This window comes from Cherax quadricarinatus, chromosome 65, assembly GCF_038502225.1.
Source record: "Cherax quadricarinatus isolate ZL_2023a chromosome 65, ASM3850222v1, whole genome shotgun sequence".
Lineage (NCBI taxonomy): Eukaryota > Metazoa > Arthropoda > Malacostraca > Decapoda > Parastacidae > Cherax > Cherax quadricarinatus.
The window spans coordinates 344,171-365,642 of record NC_091356.1 but is presented as its reverse complement, the minus strand read 5'-3'; the positions used below and the strand labels follow the sequence as shown (position 1 = coordinate 365,642).

The 21,472-nt window shown below is 42.4% G+C and overlaps 1 protein-coding gene across 1 annotated transcript in view; it reads left to right on the top strand.

Annotated features, from left to right (window-relative positions):
- Nucleotides 1–7,138: 7,138 nt before the first annotated feature.
- The window catches only part of LOC128700556 (uncharacterized), a 46,328-nt gene continuing 31,994 nt past the window's right edge, over nucleotides 7,139–21,472 (top strand). The window contains exon 1 of the mRNA XM_070098831.1: nucleotides 7,139–8,122. Coding sequence (XP_069954932.1) covers nucleotides 8,072–8,122 — 51 coding nt within the window. The 5' untranslated portion in view covers nucleotides 7,139–8,071. The remainder of the gene's footprint in view (nucleotides 8,123–21,472) is intronic.

The window sequence follows — 21,472 nt, the reverse complement described above, 5'->3', positions numbered from 1 at the left end:
TATAGTGAATTTGGTATTGAGCTAGAATGAGCTAGAGTAAAACTGTGGTTAATCTAATAATATAATAAAGGAACAAGACTCTCAATTGTAATTGCACTAAGGTCTTATATAAGTTGTTTACAAGAATTAGAGTATAATTAGATTTAAATTGACAGGATAAAATACACAAATTAAGGTAGCAAAATAATAATAAAAAAAAAAGAATTGATAAAAATAAAAATGGCAATGACTTCGTTATAATATGCTAGTAAGATGGTAGACAGGATGATATAAAAGTTGTAGTTGAAAATACTAGGTTAAAAAAGTATGGGATAAAAATGGTCAATAAAAGAAGTTTACAATAAGTTTGATCAATATAGTTTAAAGTAAAATTGGGCAATAATAGGGATTTAGAATAAAATTGGGCAATTGAGTATTTTTTAAAGTGAGGTAGAATTGTTGAAGACAAGTTATGGTTAGTTTATAAAAAAATAAGATGGAACAGTGATGTGGTAAGTTGTAAAAAAGGAGATAGATTCTGTAGATATTTAATACAATTAAGACTATGAGGTAGAATGGTCGTTGAGTACAACAATGACAATTAAAAGTAGTTGGAGTATTAGAATTTTAGGGGGGCACAAATTTATGACAATATAACACTAACGGTGGACTATGGGTATTATCTGCACTTTACTCTGATTCTGTTAGTCCAGCCTCACTTAGGAATGTTTTAAGGTCATGTTCTGTGGAGATGAAGTATCTCTTTCCAGTGGGCTGTTTCCTAACTGCTATTTTTCCATCCCTCACAAAGCACTGGTGGATTTTTTGGGCATAGCGCATTACTACTTGCAATACCTATACAACACCTTCACGCTAATTACCCACACACAATACCTCCAAAACACAGTCACACACTAACAGCCAACACACAATACCGTCACACATTAACAACTAACACATAATAACTTCCACATCACCTCACTTCATTTCTTTCAGTTCCATGATTCTTTTTAACTATGGCCTTCGTAACTCTGAATTCCGCACCTCATTCCTGTATATCCTACCATTCCTTTTGACATTACAACATCGTCTGGTCACTACGCTACACATCCTACTGTTCCATCACCAAATCCTTAATGCAATATGCTAACTTTTTCCATTCCCAAATCACATCATATACTCCTAAGAAATATCCGCATCTACTTTCTCCTTTCATATTATCATATAGGAATAGATTCATGTTATAATAATGTGTCCATAGAGGAGGATTCTTATTCATCAAAATTAAGGTACTGAACACCATTATTATTATTATTATTAAAACCAAGCGCTAAACCCACTAGGGTCACTGAACACCACCTAGGCTGAGGGATTGATCATCTTCCACTGTCTTCTGTATACAGTTCTGCAAGGCTGAGGGACTGATTACCTCATTTGCTACTGTCTTCGTATACAATCTCTTTACTGAATTAAAAAAAAAAAAACACTGGCGAAAGGTTTTAAAATAAAGATGCCCAGGTGATGCATGCCCAATTCCTCAAAAGAATCTACGCTTGCATGTTTTGTATTCATTGCTATATAGTGTCCGCCACGTCATTTGTGCTGTGAAACAGAGATTTTAGCTGAGAGTCTATCACTATTTAATACAGAGTGTTTTAAAGAGATGGACCTGATAGTGAAATATACTACTGTTTTGAAACTGGGTCCATCATTTTGAAACACCATTTATTATAGTAAGGATGACATCCTTCACTAATTTACTCCTCATTTACTCACAGTATTAAACACAATTTCAATTTCTCAGACATAATGAATGACAACGACCAGGTGAGAGGCAGGGCCAGGAGCTAAGCCTCACCCAATGGTTTACAAAAGCCAAGTGAGCAAACACTAGAACATATTTATTAGAAAACGATTCGGTCCTAGGACCTTGATGCTAGAAGTGATCAAGGTCCCAGACCCGAAACGTTTTCTATTAAACATTGTATCCTAGTGTTTACTCACGTTTCTTCTTAAATCTCTTGTCGGTATCAATACCAAGGTACATATTTAACCAATGCTGGGTTAATTTATTGGGTTTTAAGCTTATTAGTATTAACCCCAATAACTTATAAACCACTAGTCAAGAATACTTTGACCCTAAAATAGGGATTAAACTCACAATGTATATACTCTATGAGAGACACTTTTCGGAATATATACCCTTTGCTCAACCCATGAAACCGCAAATAGGTGAACAATATACGTATATGGGAACATGCCACTGATAATCGAATTTCGGCTACACATGCTTTTATCAGCAATATTTTGGTAATTTACTCATGTAATGCTTATGCACTAATAGATTAGATAACTGCTGTCGAGGGTACCGTAGCTCGCATTTGTTTAATTGTATATTGCTATGAACTGCAGGTAAAACACACATGCACGTGCACACATACACAAACTTGTCAGAAGCATGTAGTCTGAACGCAGGTTACATGTGACTTGCACACAAAACATTAAGAGGAATAAGCACTGTAGGAGGCTGGCCCATGATACTAAGGTCCTACGCCCACCCAAATAATCTCACTGATCTTTCCTTACCTATTTTCAAAGCTAGAACTCAGACCACCAAGTCTCGCACCCGTAAATAAAGATCACTGGTGCAGTGTCCCACCTTAGGACTATTTACTACCTCGTCTTAGTGTCCTTCCGTATACTCACTTGAGGTGTCCTAGCCATAGTGCAGGCACGACTGAACGGTTCATACACAGAATCTCAAATCTGTCATTTTCCCTAACAATAAACCAATAACATAAATCTATCGAGCGTGTTTTTGTCAGTAAGATTACATGACATTGTTTTAAACTCTTCATCATTGTCTTTACGCTTTCAGTGCATTATGTAACATGGAGACCAGAGCTGTCAGCTTATATAAGCTTCCACGAAGCCCTCTTAATAACTGTACGTATTTGTTAGGGCAAGAATGGGTAGGAAAAGGCTTGGAGTAAGACAGAGCAGTAGGAAAAGGTTATTTATAAAAGACAGGATGTGAGTGTTAAGAAAGGTCAAGTGGCCTGGCTACTTCGGGTGAGTTTTTTTAAGGTTAATTTTTTGTCACATACCAACGAGTGTGGACTAATAATTCGTAGACTTTTTAAAATCCTTGTAAATTTAAATTCAAATTGGAATCCGGTGCTGTATTTTAGATTACATCAGCCATGTAGAGGCTAGGAAAACAAATATGTGTATTATCTGTCTCTTCAATGTGCCTTGAGGCAGGTGTAGGGCTCTTGAGCCAGGACGTTGGAGCTACCCTCCACTGACTTAAATCAACCCTGATTGCCTACCATTCCTCATTCCCCAGGTGTTGTATGACCTCTATGGGTTTAACGCTTTCCCAGAAATATGTGTATTATGTCATCTGTTATGATCATGGTCAACAACGCCCTGTGGCCCGGTCTCAGACCGGGAAAATGTTCCAGAAAATTGTTCCAGAAATTAAACAGGAAGATAAAACGTAGTTTATACTGAATATAGGTAGAAGTTTGTAAAATTTGCCTGTCATCTTTTGAGACAAAGACAAACAATCCTCCCAGAATGTAAAGCGTTTAATAGGCTTCCGTTTCACATTCAGTGGTAATGGTGGTACAGCAATTATGAGCAAGTGTAACCACAAGGAATATCCCACTGAGGAAAGAGTGATGATCGATGACAACAACGTTCGATTTCTTATGTTATTCCAGTGCGTGTCCCCCCCCCCCCCCGACATTAACGAGAACACCTTTCAGCTGCTATTCCAGAGACATATTTTCCTTCCTCTATAAATGAATAAAGTTATTTTAGGTTTGGGTAGGTTCAGTAAACATTAAGCTAAATTTGCATAATTTAATCAAGAGAATGAATAATATAACTTGTCTTCCAGCTTATAAATACCGAGCATGTGGTTCCCAACGTTGATGTGTTTCCGTTGCCAGTCATCACCCGCACATTTATGTAATGCGCTTATTAGAGATTAAACATATTTAAATTTTAAGTTAAGGCCACAGTAAAGTACTTTACTAACCTACCTAGCCTAATAACTAATTTTGGTCATGTTGAGATCGTGCAGAAATTGACGCATTACAAGAAGTTGAAAATCAAGTATTATATTTAAAAGCTGGATAAGTATATGAGGAAGATTTTTTATTTCATGAGAACGTTTAACCCGTAGGGATCATACTTTAAAATTAAGAATAGGACAAGAGAGAACAACATTCCATGATTTACATTATTATTATTATATTCGTAGGGAAGCGTTAAACTCGTAGGGGATCATACAGCTCCTGGTGAATGGGAGGTACTCCGAGTTGAAGTAAAGAATGGAAGGGTAACTCATATTCCTTGGACCAAGAGCCCTTCAGCAATATGAAGGTGCCACCTCTCCTCCCTTGAAGGGATGGTTTCACCTTGGTAACCAAGATTCTTAATTATATTAATATCATAAGAGATAAGATGTGATCTGAGTTACGGCTGGTCCTTTTTAGATTACACGAGCCTTGTTCAAGGAGGAGGGGAGAATGTTGTGATGCAAGTGAAAGGCTATTGATCTGAAAAATTAGAGCTACCTTCCCCTTCCTTGGATCAAACTTTATTATATTCCCCATTCCTATTATTATTAATATTATTAAGACCCCATTAATAATAATAATAATAATAATAATAATAATAATAATAATAATAATAATAATAATAATACCCCATTAATAACTTTGATAATGTAATTACATGAACAGAAAATGCAAATTATTATATTTAGAGGTTGTACAGCTATTAGCGAATGAGAGGGAATCAAGATGTATCCACGAAAGGGGCGGATAGGTCAAATTCTTTGGATCAAAAGCCCTTTACCGGCATGAAGGTGCCCCCATCCTCGACGGTAATGAGAGTATTATCAGTGTATCAGTTTAGCAACATGAGGTTCTGCACCTCACAAATTGTTTGCGATAAGAACTGTTGAAGAATTGCACTTTTTTGCAACGTTTTAGAATCTTTATTGTGGAAGCGTTTCACCAAGTGGTCTCAGTCCGGTACAAAGATGAATGATAGAAGACGAGAAGCCACTTGCTGACGAAACGTTTCCGTAATAAAGATTCCGAAACGCTGCAAAAATGTCAAATTCTTCAACTTGTTGGTTTTCAAAGCCATTTACATCAGATAAGAACTGTGATCCTAATATTTTTTTTATATATGATACGCACTGTGGCAGCTACTGCTGGTTACAATTATAATGCCGTAGCCGAAACAATTTACAACTTACATACCGAACATGAAACTGGCGACGTTTCAGCCTGTTATGGAGGACCATTATCATAATGCAATTTGTTAATATTCAAGGGCGGATCAAAACATCATCCTCTACTCATTTCCAATTTCTATGTTATGAACTGGTGGTATTATCAACACTAACAGTGGCTCAGTTTCACAATTTTGTCTTAAATATTATTCCTAGCACTAATAGGCTAGTAAAATATTATTCCTAACACTAATAGGTTATTAACAAGCAAACCTAGCTGCAAGGAGAAGCCTACTGGCTCACGCCCAAGTCTAACAAAACAATCCCTAGATTCAATATGAAGAGCTATGATGGCTCATGGCCCAACTCGTCAATATACGAAAATTAAAGTTTGTTAAAAGGGTGGTAATAAACCTTAATATAGACCTACAGCTAAATAGTCTTTTTTTTCCTGCAGAATAAATTCCACTGTCTTATCTCGAATAGACTTGGTCTATATTAGTTATCAGTGATCGCGTTATTGACCTCTCTTGTCTCTTTCCCAACATTAACTTGAAATTCTTAATTCTGTTCATCCGATTTTGGTTTTGGCATTGACCTGACAAGCTGCTTTAGCTTCTTTAACCAGTTTCATTTTTATAACATTAATGATCTTGAACAAACAAAACAAACATTTATCGTACTCTAATCATTGCCTTCATATATTTCATTTTTTTATAAACTTTCTTTGTTGCTATTAGCTTGCAATGTCCTCATTTTGATATGCTAGAAACTCTTATCTTCCCTCCTGATAAAGGTAATGCGGGTGTTGCCCTTGATCACAAGGACTAACTACCTTGTGAAGGGCGAGATTTTGTTTACTGGTTTTCGCATCTTTATTGTATAAAAGAGACCACTCACTAAGGACTCTAACCTCTATTCCCTGAAGAATTAGATACACATGGAACACCTGGGTATCTTCATTTGAAGATGTTTCCCCAAACAGTGGCTTTATCAATTCAATATTAGAGATGATATGCGAAGATACTGGAAGATGAGGCAATCAGTTCCATGACCTGGAGGCCGTTGTTCAGTACCTTATTTTTGACGAATATGAAATGTAGGCAGGAAGCCGGACCCCTATAACTAGTCAGAGGAGGTGCAACAGTTAAAATCACATTACAGGTAGGTAGGACTCGCTAGTGAAGTAGGTCGTGCACAAGAGTTGGGCCAGCTGAGTAAATAAGATTATAGGGCATATTCTCTGTACCTAGATCCCATTGTGTTGCTGTGTCAGACAAATATCATTACAATAATGGTATACAATATCGGTAAGCTGAGGAATTACACAAGTGTCACACCTGGGTATTGTCACAGCGATCAAGTGTTGTACATGTGTCTAATTCCTCATCTTAACGGTACTGTGTACCATTATTTGTAAATGATACTCTATACCCGTCTGGACTCATGTTAATAATTCAGTTTTATTTGCTACCTCTATTATTTTATGATCTTCCTTAAATTATCAACAGGCGTTCCGAATTCGAGCACGGAGTCCGGGCCGCCTGAGGTTTTTACCAACTGTTTTATTTAATTCCCTACGAAACCTAAAACACTAGGCCAAAAGGTCATAACAAACTTCCCCATAATTTCTAATTACTGCTAAAGAAAATCCTTATTCGTTAATAACTAGAAGACTGTACCTAATGCAAATCTCTCTCTTAATGCTATTTATCTGGATATAGATTCTAACTCCTTTTCCTTCTATGGTAACTACTATTCTCAAAATTTTCATGTTTTTATTTGATATCCTTTGTCCCCAGGAATACTGAGAAATGTTCTACTGTCCATTGTTGGTGTATATCCTCTTTATTGTTAGTTTATTCGTCCGTGGAAAGTCTCTAAAATCTGCTAGGTTACGACATTCATGTAACAGGAAATCAACCTGGATAATCACCAGCAGCAGCAGCATCACGACCATCTCCAGTGACTGCACCGTCTTTCATAACACCAGTGATAGCACCATCACTAACTACTACCACTGTCACCACCATCGCTCACTTCACCATTACCACTCCCGCCACGACCGTTATCCCAACCTACGTCATAACCACCGAACTACACAACACTTTTTATTTTTCTACTGCCGAACCCTAAACCTTGAAAATTATCGACTGGTAACTGGAGATACAGATAAATATAATGCAGATAAGAGATAACCAGAGTGTCCTGAGCTGCCTATTTGGCTATGCTTCGTCCCAGTCGCCATAGCCCAAGAGTTGTGGGGAACTTCGCGCACCAGAAAGATAGTGTGTTGCTGTGGGGAGTTCTGAGCATCGCAAGAACTGTATCTGCTGCTGTGTGGAAAGTGCTGAGAATCAAAAGTTATGAGTAGTTCTGAGAACCACAAGAACTAGTGTACTACTGTGAGAAGTTTTGAGCAAAAAATTGTTTGCGATTGAAGGGTTCGATTCTCAGCCCCTGGCTCTTCCTCTTACCTGTGACCTGGCTCTCTCACTCCTAGCAGTTGTGTACTGTAGTTAAGAGGTCGAAGCACATCCAGAATTGAGCTGAACGTGTTAGTGAATTTCCAGAACAACATAACTCCAGAAAATCGGTGTTTCCATTAGTAAAAACTCAACAGAAGAGCCTGGACTGAGTACTCGAATTTTTTAATGTGCTTATAGGAAACATTGTTTGTCACAACTGGAATTTAAATTAGTGAGCACAAACATGATGCAAAGTATGGAGAAAAAGTTAATAAAATATGTGCAGAACAGAGATAAACCAAGTTATTAAAAACCTTCACTGTGAAAGTCTTGATTTTAGGAACAAGGTTTCGCTAACAGCCTACACATGTCAAATATAAGATTAATTAGCTACATAAACAACACCATGGAGGAACGGGTAAGTACAAATCCAATTGTTTGGTAAAACTCTTTTGTTGCAAACTGTTATGAACACACTGACAACTGGTAACTAACACACACATGCACAGTTGCTTCGGCCATTTCTGTAATTTTAAACGTTCTTGTAAGCTGCCATTTCTGAAAGGGCACTAACTGCACCTTCTCTCCATTTCTTAATCAAGGATATCTGCTCATCTCTTACCTTCAATGAAAAACTTCTAGCTTGTTTCCCACATTATTACCATATTATCATTATTATCTTTATGTGGAAGCGCTAAATCCGCATGGATTATACAGTACCCGGGGAAGGGGAATGAAAGGCAATTAGATTTGATCTAAATTATTATTATAATCAAGGGGGAAGCGCTAAACCCGGAGGATTATACAGCGCCTGGGGGGGGGGATGTGGAAGGCATTCAGGCTTAATTCGGGGAACTGGAGCACAGATCCAATTCCCTAAATCAAGAGCCCCTCACCAACATCAAGGAACCTTCCTTGAGGGGAGATTTGATCTAAAGAAGTGGAGAGAGCTCCAATTCCTTGGGACAAGCACCTCCCTTCAGTGACTCCAATGTCCCGATATTTGCCTAAGCTAAAACTGCCTTGGTTTTGTACAATGTTTTATGTACTGCTGATGGCTGCTTCTAAACATTTTCTTCTGAACTTATTTATTCCTTGATAATGAATTTAGCACCGTGCTATTTCATAAAGTAGAATGTTTGTCTCCGTGGGTGACACGAGCATTGTTGATATTGAGAGTTCTCCAAGCATATTAGTATTCTTTTATTATAGTGTTTATGCAGATAACTTGCACTTTGGAGAGGAAACTTATGACTACACTTTGGTCCAAGTCACAACTGAACGAGAATAAGGAAGAGAAGGCCCGAAGACAGAACAGGAGGAGGGAGGGGAGAGAAAGGAGTTGTAGCAACAACTTTTTATTCTTTCTGATATTTATATTGTGTGAGGTCTCTCCTATGTATTGTCTATCACATCCTGCAAAAGGAATGAAGCAGACTCTGGCACTGAGGTTCCTTTCACCGTTGTATCTTAATTTGGTGATATGTAGTGTGGTTTTTGAAGTGATGATTGTGACTTTACGGGCATGTCTCTTATATGCCACGTCTGTCAGACTTTCCGTTATCTTTGAGGGCGTACAAAGTAATTTCTGGGCACATCTGCAATCTAGGATCAAGCTAGAGCTAGTGCTCTAGTTTAATTAATTTAGACGTCCACAAACATGTTGTCCTTTCCTTCTTCGATTCTAAACTGGATATATGATTAAATAGAGTCTAGGTTGCTTATATGTACCGCAGCCACGTGAACGTGATGGTTGCAGTGAAGATGCTGGAGAACTGATCTGCCTCCAAAACTACATACAGAGGCTAAGTAGGACTGCGCTGAAGGGTGATCCAAAAGCTGTGCCGAATCTGTCTGTAAAAAGCATGGTTAAAAAACATAGCTGGTGCAAGGGTCGTGTAGTTCCATATTTGGTCTCATCTTCAGTAACTATGCCAAGGCTTGATGTGTAGGAGCGCTGGTGACGTCGAGGTCACCTTTTTGACATGCAAGACCTTGACAGAGTGCCGCAATGCTTGACAGTGTCACACGTCTTGATACAGTGCCACAAAAGGTCTTGACATAGTGCCACACAAGGTCTTGATATAATGCCAAACAATATCTTGATACGGTGCCAAACAAAATCTTAACAGTGCCACAAAAGGTCCTGACAGTGCCACAAGGCCTCAACAATGCTCGTCAAGATCTTGACAGTGCCACAAGAAGTCTTGCCACTGTCCCAAAAGAAGTCTTGAAAGTGCCATAAGATGTCTTGGCACAGTGCCATACAAGATCCTGACACATTGCTACACAAATTCTTGCCACAGTGTCACACAAGATCGTTCCACAGTGTCACACCAGATCTTGTCAGTGTCACACAAGATCTTGTCACAGTGTCACACAACATCTTGTCACAGTGCTACACAAATTTTTGACAGTGCCACACTAAATCCTGACACACTGCCACATAAGGTCTTGACTGATAAACGAAACACCTAGTATCAGCCGAGACAAAAAACAGCAGAAAATTCATGAACCAAATGCGGCGGGTGACGCAATTAAAAAAAAGTCTACCACAGTTACTGCCTGCTCTCAAATCTACATTTCGTCTCAGCCGCATTATCATCATCAATGTTACATTAATATCATCGACACCATGCCCAGCCCTTCTAGGGCAGGGTAGGTGCCTGAGCCAGAACTTGCAGCTCACAAGACTGTCATTCCCATTAGCCCCCTTGGGGTTGGGATGGCAGACCAGAGAGACCTAGCTTGTGGCTAGGCCTGGGGACAGTTGGTCCCAAAGATGGCCTCCTCCAATGGGAGACTTAGGTCTCAGATACTCCGTAAAGAGGGAGCCAAGGCCGGGCCACCACTTGGAAAAGGCCCGAGCCTGGAGAATACCGGCGAATCTTTAATAATAATACATTATTATCATGTCATACTATTACCATCAGGGTTACATTTATCATCAGTGTCACACTATCATTATCAGGGTTACATTATCATCATTTCCACATTATTATCAGTGTCACACTATTATCATCAGGGTTACATTATCATCAGTGTTACATTATTATCATCAAACACGTTATCATGTGTCACACTATCAACAGGGTCACTATCAATGCCACATTATCATGTGACACATTATTACCAGGTCACACGATCAGACTGATATGTTCAATAAGGAATGAGGAAATAAAAGCTAGAAGGGAGTATAAAACAAATTCTAACCGCACAATGTGAAAAACTAATATAAAGGACTTAGAAGTGATAATATCAGAGGATATCACCTTCAAGGTTCACAAGTGTTACCACAACTGCAAGGAAAATGATATTATTATTATTATTATAATCAAAAAGAAGCGCTAAGCCACAAGGGCTATACAGCGCTGCAGGGTAGGGAAGGAAGCGAGGGTATTGGATGGCAGAAGGGAGGAGGGATGATCAGCAAGTTACAGAAAACAGCGGGGCAGGGGATAGTACGGGGGTAGAGGGTAGCAAGAGATTGAAGTAGAAAGGGCTGAAGGTATCAGAATTTGTGAAGTCAGTTGTTGTCAAAAAGTCAATGAGAGAGTCTGGATGAAAGGTGGGTCCATCAGCGAGAAGGGAAGGTAAAGAGAGAGCAGCGGAGCGAAGACGACGACAGAGGTAAATTCTGCGTGCTCGTTGATAAAGTGGGCAGTCCAACAGAATGTGGCTGACTGATAATGGAGCTTGGCAATTCTCACAGAGAGGAGCAAGACGCCTCTCCATGAGATATCCATGAGTAAGACGAGTATGGCCAATGCGAAGACGGGAGAGAGTAGTCTCCCAACCTCGACACTGGTGATAAGAAGACGGCCAGTAACCTATACTTGGTTTAATACATTGAAGTTTGTTGCCGAGCATAGTAGACCAACGTTGTTGCCAACGGGTGTGAAGGTGGGAAGATATTGCAGCAAAATAGTCCGTAAATGGAATACCTCTATAAGAAACTGGTAGGTCATGTACTGCTGACCGCGCAGCAGTGTCTGCCTGTTCATTGCCCTGTACGTCAACATGACCAGGGACCCAACAAAAAACAATATCTTTATGCTTGGTAAAGATGTGGCGTAGCCAAAGTTGGATATGGAGGACTAAGGGGTGAGGTGTATCAAATTTTTGTATAGCCTGTAAAGCACTAAGGGAGTCTGAGACAACCACAAATGATGACACAGACATAGATGCAATACGGATAAGTGCTGTAAGGATGGCATATAATTCAGCAGTAAAAATACTAGCCGAAGATAGTAAATGCCCTTGAACGACACTGTCCGGAAACACTGCTGCGAATCCTACGCCATCAGAAGACTTAGAGCCATCTGTGTACACAGCAATGGCATGAGAATGAGAGTGAAAGTGGTCAAGAAAAAGAGAGCGGGAAGTGACCGTAGACAGTTGGGCTTTCGAGCAAGGAAGGGAGAAAGAACAGACTCGAACGACTGGAACTTCCCAGGGGGGTAGGGAAAAGTGAGATGCTACATGTACATAGAAAGGTGGTAGTTGAAGAGAAGACAAGAGCGAATGAAGGCGAAGAGAGAAGGGACGGAGTAAACAGGGGCGGCGAACAAATAAAGAATGTCTACTAATATCAGTGACCATTCTATAAATGGAAGGATTGCGGAGATCATGAGAGCGTACATAGTAGCGCAGGCAATGGGCATCACGGAGATCGGATAAGGATGGAATGTTCTCTTCTGCATAGAGGCTCTCGACAGGGGAAGAGTCATTGTCCGCATCGCTGTTGGGCCGTGCGGACGCACTGCGCAGTAGCTCCCACTATCCTGGTTTCTGCGCAGTTTTCCCTGTTCAGACATGGCGGAGTACACCGGCAGGAGGATTAACACAGTCTGCATTGAGCTGTTGAGGGGTTCTCTGAGCCCTGCTACGATGAACGTCGTTCTTCCTGCAATTATTAGGGATTTATATGGTATCCCTAACGAGGAACTGTATGGTGTGGCCCTTAATGGGGTGAAACGAGTATTTGTGAAGTTCCTGAGGACTAGCTACTACAGCAGTGTGGTGGAGCAGTACCAGGAACGCCGAATGTGCCTCAACTCGACGATGGATGTGTGCTTGCATGACGTGTCTACTTACTATACGTGGGTACGAGTGAGGAATGTACCCTTTGAGGCAACTAAGTTTGGTATAATGGAAGTTTTTAGCAAGTATGGAGTCATTCATGAAGCCAGAGGTGGGGTATGGAGGGATGGACCATATGAGGGCCTCCCGGAAGGGTCATACAACATCAAGATGACCCTCAAGACGCCTATACCTTCGTATGTCATGTTGACAGGCACCAGAAATCAGGTATATGTGTCGTATGTGGGGCAAAGGAGAACGTGTCGTCTTTGCGGCTCTTATGATCATATAGCGGCGCAATGTGCACGTAGAGTTGCCCCGGGGGTTTCAGCCCCGGTGGAGGACGTCCAGCAAACGAGTGTGGTGGCGGCGGCGAAGACTGGGACTCCTCTATGGAGTGAGGAGGTGGAGAAGGAGGGTGAACAGATGGGGACGTGTGTCACACTCCCGGTGGAGGAGGGAGTTCCTACTCCAACGCCTGTGGTGGTGGAGGAAGTGGGGGAGTCGACACAGGAGGTGTCCTTGGAGTCAGTGCTCCAGGAATTCTTGGAGGAGGCCGTGGTAGGAGAGGACATGGATGGACGGACCAGTGAAACGCAGCAATTGCAAGGGCTGAGTGAGAAGTCGGAAGTAGCAGGGAATACTGGAAAGGATATACTTGTAGTGGCGGAGGTACACAGGGAGGATGTACCTGAGGAAGAGGTGGCTTTGGTAGGCAGTTCTAGGAAGAGGCCAGTGGGGTTGACTGAATTAGATGATGTTTTAACACCTGGGCAAAGACCAGGTAAGAAGGCATGGGCAGAGGTGGTCCGCAAATCCCCTACAGGGGGGGGAGTACAGGGAAAATCGGGGGAGAGACAAGGGGGGGTAGGGGGTCCTATTAAAAAGAGTAATAAGGAAAGTGTGAGCAGCTTGAAGGGAAGTGTGAGTAAGCCACAGCGACACAGAGGTAAGCCGCCTCTCCCTGACCATTCAGGTGTGTAACGATAAATGCTAATGGCCTAAAAACTGAGGTAAAAAGGGTCTGGTTGGAGTGGTTCCTCAAAAGGTACGACGTTGATGTTTGTTTCCTACAGGAGCATAACTATAAGTCAGGTAGTGAGTTGAGATTGAGAGGATATAAGTTGTTTGTAAGCATGGCAACGCTTTTAAAGGGCGGAGTGGCTGTTTTAGTAAAGGAGACCAGTCCATTGCGAGTCATGGGGTGGGAGGAGGGGGGTGGGGGGAGGGTTGTTCGGGTGGATGGGTGGTGGGGGCAGAGTAGGGTATGTTTTGTGGGAGTTTATATGCCTGCGATTGGTAATGTAAGGATAAAATCAGATTTTGTTCGTGACGTTTTGTTATATTATCTCAGGGGTTTACCTGCCATAGCGATAATTGGAGGTGATTGGAATTGTGTGATTAGGCATGTAGACGTAGTACCTAGGGGGGCGGGGTGCGTGTTGGGTGTCTTAAGGGATGCTTTGTGCGATGTCGGGGTGGTAGATGTGGTTGGCAGGGGGGGGTATCAGGTTGAGCATACCTATGTACAGGGGAGTTATGAGGCAAGGTTGGATAGGATATATGTGAGGCAGGGGATAGGAGTGGAGAGAGTTAGAACAGTGGACGTGGGTTTATCAGATCACAGAGCAGTGTTGGCTGACCTTAGGGTGGATGGTATTCCGAGAATATATCAGAGCTATTGGAAATTAAATGCGAGGCTTTTACAGGAGGAGGATCAAGGTCGGTCTTTTCAGTAATGGTGGAAAGGCTTTTGGGAGGCTAGGGATGAGGAGGTGGATTTGCTAGATTGGTGGGAGTTGCAGGCAAAGGTGAAAATTGTAGAATTTTTTAGGAAGAGGGGCAGGGAACGGGCACGCTGGAGGTTTGGATTGCAGAATTATTTAGAGGGTCAGTTGAATGATTGTTATGCGGGGGGGGGGGGGTAGGGAGGGAGTGGAAGGAGATATGGGGGAACTTAGGAGTCGTTTAGTAGAGATGCATAATGAACGTTTTGATGCACTCAGGGTCAGGGCAGGATTGGAGGACGTACTAAAAGGTGATAAGCCAACCGGGTATGTTCTCAGAAAATTCAAGGACAGACAGTTGAGGAATACCGTGGCGCATATTGTTGTGGAGGGTGGGGAGGGTTATGTGAGGGGACAGGGCCTCACTGACACAGATTCTATCAGTAGGTATGCTGATTATTGGTTTACGGAGAAATGGAAGAGAAGGGGAGGGGTGGGTGGGTTAGAAACATTTAGAGGGATGAGGGTTTCGCAGGGTATGGGGCAGGGGGATCGGGAGTTGGAGGGAGGCATTACGGGGGAAGAGGTGGGGGAAGTGGTGAATGGGTTGAGTCAGGGGAAGGCACCGGGAATAGATGGGTTATCTAATGATTTTTACAAAGCACATTGGGAGGTACTGAGGGAATGCCTAGTGGCGGTTCTGAATTATATGTTGAAATGGGGCAGAATGGCGCAAACACAGAGAACTGGGGTCGTTGTCTTGGTGCCAAAGAAGGGAGGAGAGGAGAAGGGTTTGGGAGATTATCGTCCGTTGTCGTTAATGTGTACGGATTACAAAATTTTTGCGAAGGTATTGGGGAACAGGTTAAAGAAGGTAATTGGGAGTAGCGTACATGGGGGTCAGTATGGGATTCCGGGACGGACTATGAAGAATGGGCACAGTGTGATAAGGGATTTTATAGAGAACTGTCAGGGAGGGGGCGTCCTTGGGTTGGATTGGGCTCAGGCATATGACTGTGTGAAGAGGGACTTTTTGTGGGACTGTTTGGAAAAATTGGGTTTTGGAGGGGGGGTCGTGAGGTGGGTGCGCATTCTGTATGAGGGGGCTGTCATGAGGGTGCAGGTTAATGGTAAGCTGGGGGGGGCGGTGATGATGGAACAGGGATTAAGGCAGGGTTGCCCGCTGTCACAGTTGCTCTTTGCATGCGTGCAACATCCTTTTTTTGAGGCTGTGGATGACGCATTGCGGGAGGTGGGGGGGGAAGTATGGGGGGCATAGTAGGTTATGTGGATGATACAACTGTGTTAGTTATGAGTGGGGAGGCTTTACGAAGGGTGGGAGAGGTCATTAGGAGTTTTGGGAGTGTTTCAGGAATGGTAGTTAATTTAGCAAAGTCTAGGTTATTGGAAGTAGGAACATGGGTTGGGGGGAGATTGGGGGAGGAAATGGGATGGACGGTTTGTGACAGAATTAGGGTGTGTGGGATATGGTATACGAGGCAATTGCAGGAATGTAGGAGGATTAACTCAGAAGCAGTCACGAGTAGGGTTATAGGCAAGTTAAAAGGTTTGAGGGCCAGTGAAGTGGCGTTACAGCAGAGGGCGTTGGTAATTAACTCGGTGGTGTATAGTAAGGTCTGGGGTGTAGCGGAGGTGTTCCCCTTGGGGGTGCAGGATATACAGGAAATACAGAGGAGGGTGTTGAGGTTTGTGTGGGGGTTTGGGAGGGCCTGGTTGTCCAAAGATGTGGTCATGACGGAGGTGAAAAGGGGGGGACTAGGTTTGTTGGCATTAGGGCCTAGGGTAATGGTATTATATATTAAGCAGAGGTATCTAAGGGTGGGGGGGGGAGGGGGGTGTTAGGGTGGATAGGGTGATGAGGGATGCTAGAAACTGGTGGAGTGGTAGGGATTTGAGAAAGTGTGAAGATGTAATAAGATTCATGTTGGCAGTGGGGCAGGTAAAAAGGTTGAAGGTAAACGCAGTGGTGGGTGTGGTGTGGGGAAGGGGTGTATTGCAGGGGGCCGCAGTATACCCCATGTATAACTGGAGGGTCATATGGAGGGAGTTCAGGAAGCTTAGGATACCAGCAAGGGTTAGGGAGTTGGTGTACCGTTTTCTAATGGGTGTGGTGGCATCTAAGTATATGTTGCATAAGATGGGGTTGGTTAGAGAGGCAACATGTTTATTCTGTGGGGAGGAGGAGACGGCATATCATGTGGTATATTTTTGTTCATCTTTGGAAGTGGTGAGAGTCTGGATGGCGGGGGTTATTAGGCTGTTGGGGGGGGGGGGGAGTTGGTCTTTTCTTAGATCGTTGTCGATGGATGTTAGTGGGGTAGCAAGCGAAGTGGGCAGGGCTTTGATGTACGTTATGGCAGATTATTTGCATGCTTCTTGGGGTATGAGGCAGATTTCAGGGCAGTTGAGGATAAAAGCGTTAGCAGCGCGGTTTTATAGGACAAGGTGTAGGAATAGGTTAATATATGGGGGGAAATGGGAATCAAGTTTTTCGATAGGTTATCGTAATTTTACTGTAGCACAGCTTCTAAGGGAACAGGGGGGGGGCGCGGGTAGAGTCTCTTTTATTGTGAGGGGGGGGGGTGTAAGGTTAGGCTAGCAGTGTGGAAGGTGGTGTGGGGGTGAGATAGTGAGAGCATATATTTATGAAATGGTTATGTTCCTGCAGAGATTTTTGATATCGGCGATCAGTACCTTGGATACATAGTCATACATGGATTGCCTTGCATTGCATATTTTGGTTGGGTATATTATTGCATTCACTATCGAGGAGAGGTGGCTTAAGTGGCTGTTATGGCTTTTTAGGTCAAGTAGTACTGAACACGTGCAACACTGATATTGCCAGTGAATAGCAGTAATTCTTTTTATTAACATTGAGAAGGGTTTTAAAATATAAAATAAAGCAAGGAACACTGTAGTCAAGTATGTTAGTATAGAATGATGCTTATTTTGTAGGTTTAACATGTAGCTGCAAGTACTTCCCATATTGGCCTTGTGGATTAGCTTTTCTTTAGATATAATTAGTATACAAGTATTTCCTTTATAACGGTACTTCTTTATAGAAGAAGGATTGTAATATCTTTGCACACGTTAATGTGACGAATATGACTGTCAAGGATGTTTAATTGTGTTTCAGATAGGAGATTAGGATTTTGTGTTCAGTTATTAACAAGTTTGATCTTAAGCTAGGAGTTAGTTAGTGGTAGGGGTGTACCTGTTTGGTATTTCATGAAGGGGTTTCTTTTTATTATTCGCCCCGTCCTCGTGAGGGGAGAACCCATTTGTAACATGAAGTGTATTCTTTAATTTTATGTGTAAAATCCATGTCATACAATGATGTACTGGCAGTTTGAATTTCTTTGTTGTTGTTTTATTATTATTGATATTAGATATTGTGGGTGTATATTCTTCCAATTATACAAGTGTGTGTGTATGGTAACATAATGTACATATCTGGGTTGCTATGTACTTTTATATTTTTGTTGTGGTTTATGCATAACCAATTTCTGTAATTCTCATTAAGGTTTAATGAGGTAAGGGCATACCGTGATTGTTAGGTTACTTAAGGGTTTTTTCTCAAAACGGTGCATGCATATATTTTTTGTATGCACTGGCATTATTAATTATTGTTAAAAGGGGGTTTGGTAGGTCATGTTGTTGGATGTGTAAATGGTGGTAATACACCTACGGGTAACGGTTTATTTAAGTACTGGGATTGTGTGGTAGAGGAATTTTTGTTAATATCCAGTATAGTTCTTATTATTAATCACTTATACGTCCTTGTAAATACGTGTGATATTCTTTGGATTATATAGGTAGTATTTATGAATTTATTAAATCCACCTGTATGTTCGGGTGTGGGTTGCCTTCGTGTAGAACGTGGAATTGTTGTTTCATTTTTAATGGATAACATGTCTTAGTTTATGTACCGTATGCATAGCATACATTTAAATATGTATTGTGTTTTCTAAATAAAATATAAAAAAAAAAAATCCTTGGTGATGAATGGGGTTAAGGCTAGAGAGAGTAGCAGGAGATGCCGCTGAATAGATCTGGTCACCATAATCAAGTTTCGATAAAATAAGGGTGGAATGTAGGCGAAGGAGGGTTCGACGATCAGCTCCCCATGAAAGATGAGCAAGGGTTTTAAGAAGGTTCAGCCGGCTGTGACAAGTTGCCTTCAGAGAGGTAATGTGAGGTTTCCAGGATAACCTACGATCAAAGAGGAGGCCCAGAAACTTGACTGTATCACGTTCAGGGATACGGGAGCCATAGAGGTACAAAGGATGATCGGAGATGACAGAGCGTCTAGTGAAAGTAATTTGGTGGGTTTTAGTGCTGGAAAATTTAAACCCACGTGTGGTGGCCCAATTGGAAACACAGTCGACTGCATGTTGGAGAGAAACTGTAATGAGGTGACAGTCAGCGCCTGCACAGGCAATAGCGAAGTCATCAACATAGAGTGATGACCAAATATTTGATGGAAGACTAGAGGCCAAATCATTAATAGCAAGGAGAAAAAGTGTTGTGCTCAGAACACATCCCTGGGGGACACCTTCAGCTTGGATAAAGTCCGGGGAGAGCACATTATTAACCCGAACACGGAAATGCCTGTCAGTTAAAAAGTTCTTAAGGAAGGATGGTAGATTGCCTCGAAGGCCTAAGGAGTGGGCTTGGGCTAAAATATTATACCTCCAAGTTGTGTCATATGCCTTCTCAAGGTCAAAAAATATGGCAATAACTGAGTGGTTATTCGCAAAGGCATTACGAACATACGTATCCAAGCGTAGTAAGGGGTCTATGGTAGAACGTCCCTTACGAAAGCCATATTGATGAGTGGAGAGACTGTTGTGTGTCTCTAAATACCACACTAAACGTCTATTTACTAGGCGTTCCATTACTTTGCAAACTGCACTGGTAAGAGCAATGGGACGATAGTGGGAGGTTTCATGTCCCATAGTGCCTGGTTTGCGGAAAGGGAGAACAATGGCGGATTTCCACAGCTGTGGAAGAACTCCTTGTGACCAAATAAGATTGTAAAGGCGTAATAGGACTGCAAGGGCTGACCGATGTAAATGTTGTAGCATACGAATATGAATGTCGTCGGGCCCAGCTGCCGATGATCGACAAGCTGAGAGTGTTGCCTCCAGTTCTTGAAGTGTAAAAGGCACATTATACTGTTCTTCTCTGAGAGAAGAAAAGTCCAAGGGTGCTAACTCTCTGGCAGACTTTGAGGAAAGAAATGAGGGGCATAGATGGAGTCCCTGAGAAATACGGACCAGATGATTGCCAATTTCATTGGCAACATCTAGTGGGTTTGCTATATCAACACCGGCAACCCGCAGAACAGGAGCCGGGTCAGGAGAATATTTACCACTCAGTTTTCGTACTTTTTTCCAGACTGCACTCATAGAGGAAGCAGAGGTGATGGTGGAGACATAATCTCGCCAGCAAGTGAGTTTAGCGTCACGGATGACATGGCGAGCGATCGCACGCTTCTGTTTAAAATCAAGGAGTCTCTCTGTGGTTCTATTGTACCGGTACCTGCCCCATGCAGCGCGTTTCAAACGTACTGCACGAGCACAAGCAGGAGACCACCAAGGCACGCATTTCTGAGAATGCCTGCCCGAAGTTTGGGGTATAGAATGAGAAGCTGCGGTGAAAACGGAGGACGAGAAGAGGTGTAAAAGCTCATCGATGGAGGACGAAGAAGGAACCTCTTTAAAAACAGTTAGGTGTGAGTAAAGGTTCCAATTTGCCCGATTAAATTGCCAGCGTGGGGTGCGAAGAGGTGGCGAATATGAAGGGGAAGTAAGAATGATTGGGAAATGATCACTGTCATGTAAGTCCGGGAGAACAGACCAAGTGAAGTCTAATGTGGTGGAGGAAGAGCAGACTGAGAGATCGATGCAAGAGAGAGTATGAGTCCGAGGATCAAAATGGGTGCGAGTACCTGTATTTAAAACATGGAGGGGGTGGGTGGCAAGAAAAGCCTCTAACTGAATTCCACGGGAATCACAGTGAGACCCCCACCAGAGGAAATGGTGGGCATTAAAATCACTAAGTAACAGAATCGGTGGCGGTAATGACGAAACTAGGAAGGCAATATCCGGAATAGATAATGCCCGAGAAGGAGATATAAAGAACAGAGGGTATACCACCTATGTAAGTGGATACGGGCTGCTGTGTAATGCAGCAAAGTATGAACAAATAGCTGATGGTACAGAATATCAGTGCGTAGAAGAAGGGCACTTTCATTAAAGGTCCCATCAGGAAAAGGATCTGAAGAATACAATAAATTATAGCCTGAGATGGGAGAAATAACAGCAGAGTGTAATTTTGGTTCCTGTAAGCAAACACCAACAGGGGCAAACTGGGAGAGTAACATCTGAAGCTCACCCCGATTACCCCTGAGGCCGCATATATTCCACTGTAAATAGGCCATGATTGGCAATGATAAAGATACTTGAAATCCGCAGGTAAGGGTTCCTACGGACTAGAGGGGTTAGAAAAGTCCACATGCGGAGGCAGTGGAAAACATTCAAGCAGCGAAGGAACGGTGCGCTGTGAAGAAAGGAGTTGCGCAGATGGAGCAGATGAGAGAGAAAGAGCTGAAGGTGGATCAGTGTCCACTGATGGTTTGGTCTCTGCAATATATTCAGAGATTGCTTCAAGTGTTTCTGAATTCAGAGACGTCGTATGGGAGACAATATTGGAAATGGTAGGGGGAGGATGAGTAAAGATTGGAACTGTATTGGACTGTACCAAGGTAGGGGGGGCGAAAGGGTGGAGGGAACTGGAGAAGCATGGCAGGGGACAGAAGAGGCAGGAACCTGGGAGGTGGCAGAAGAGGAAGAAACTTGGAAGGGAACAGGGGAGGAAGGTACAGTACGAGGAGGAGGGTGAACCTCTACACTTGTAACTGAGCCAGTGAGAGG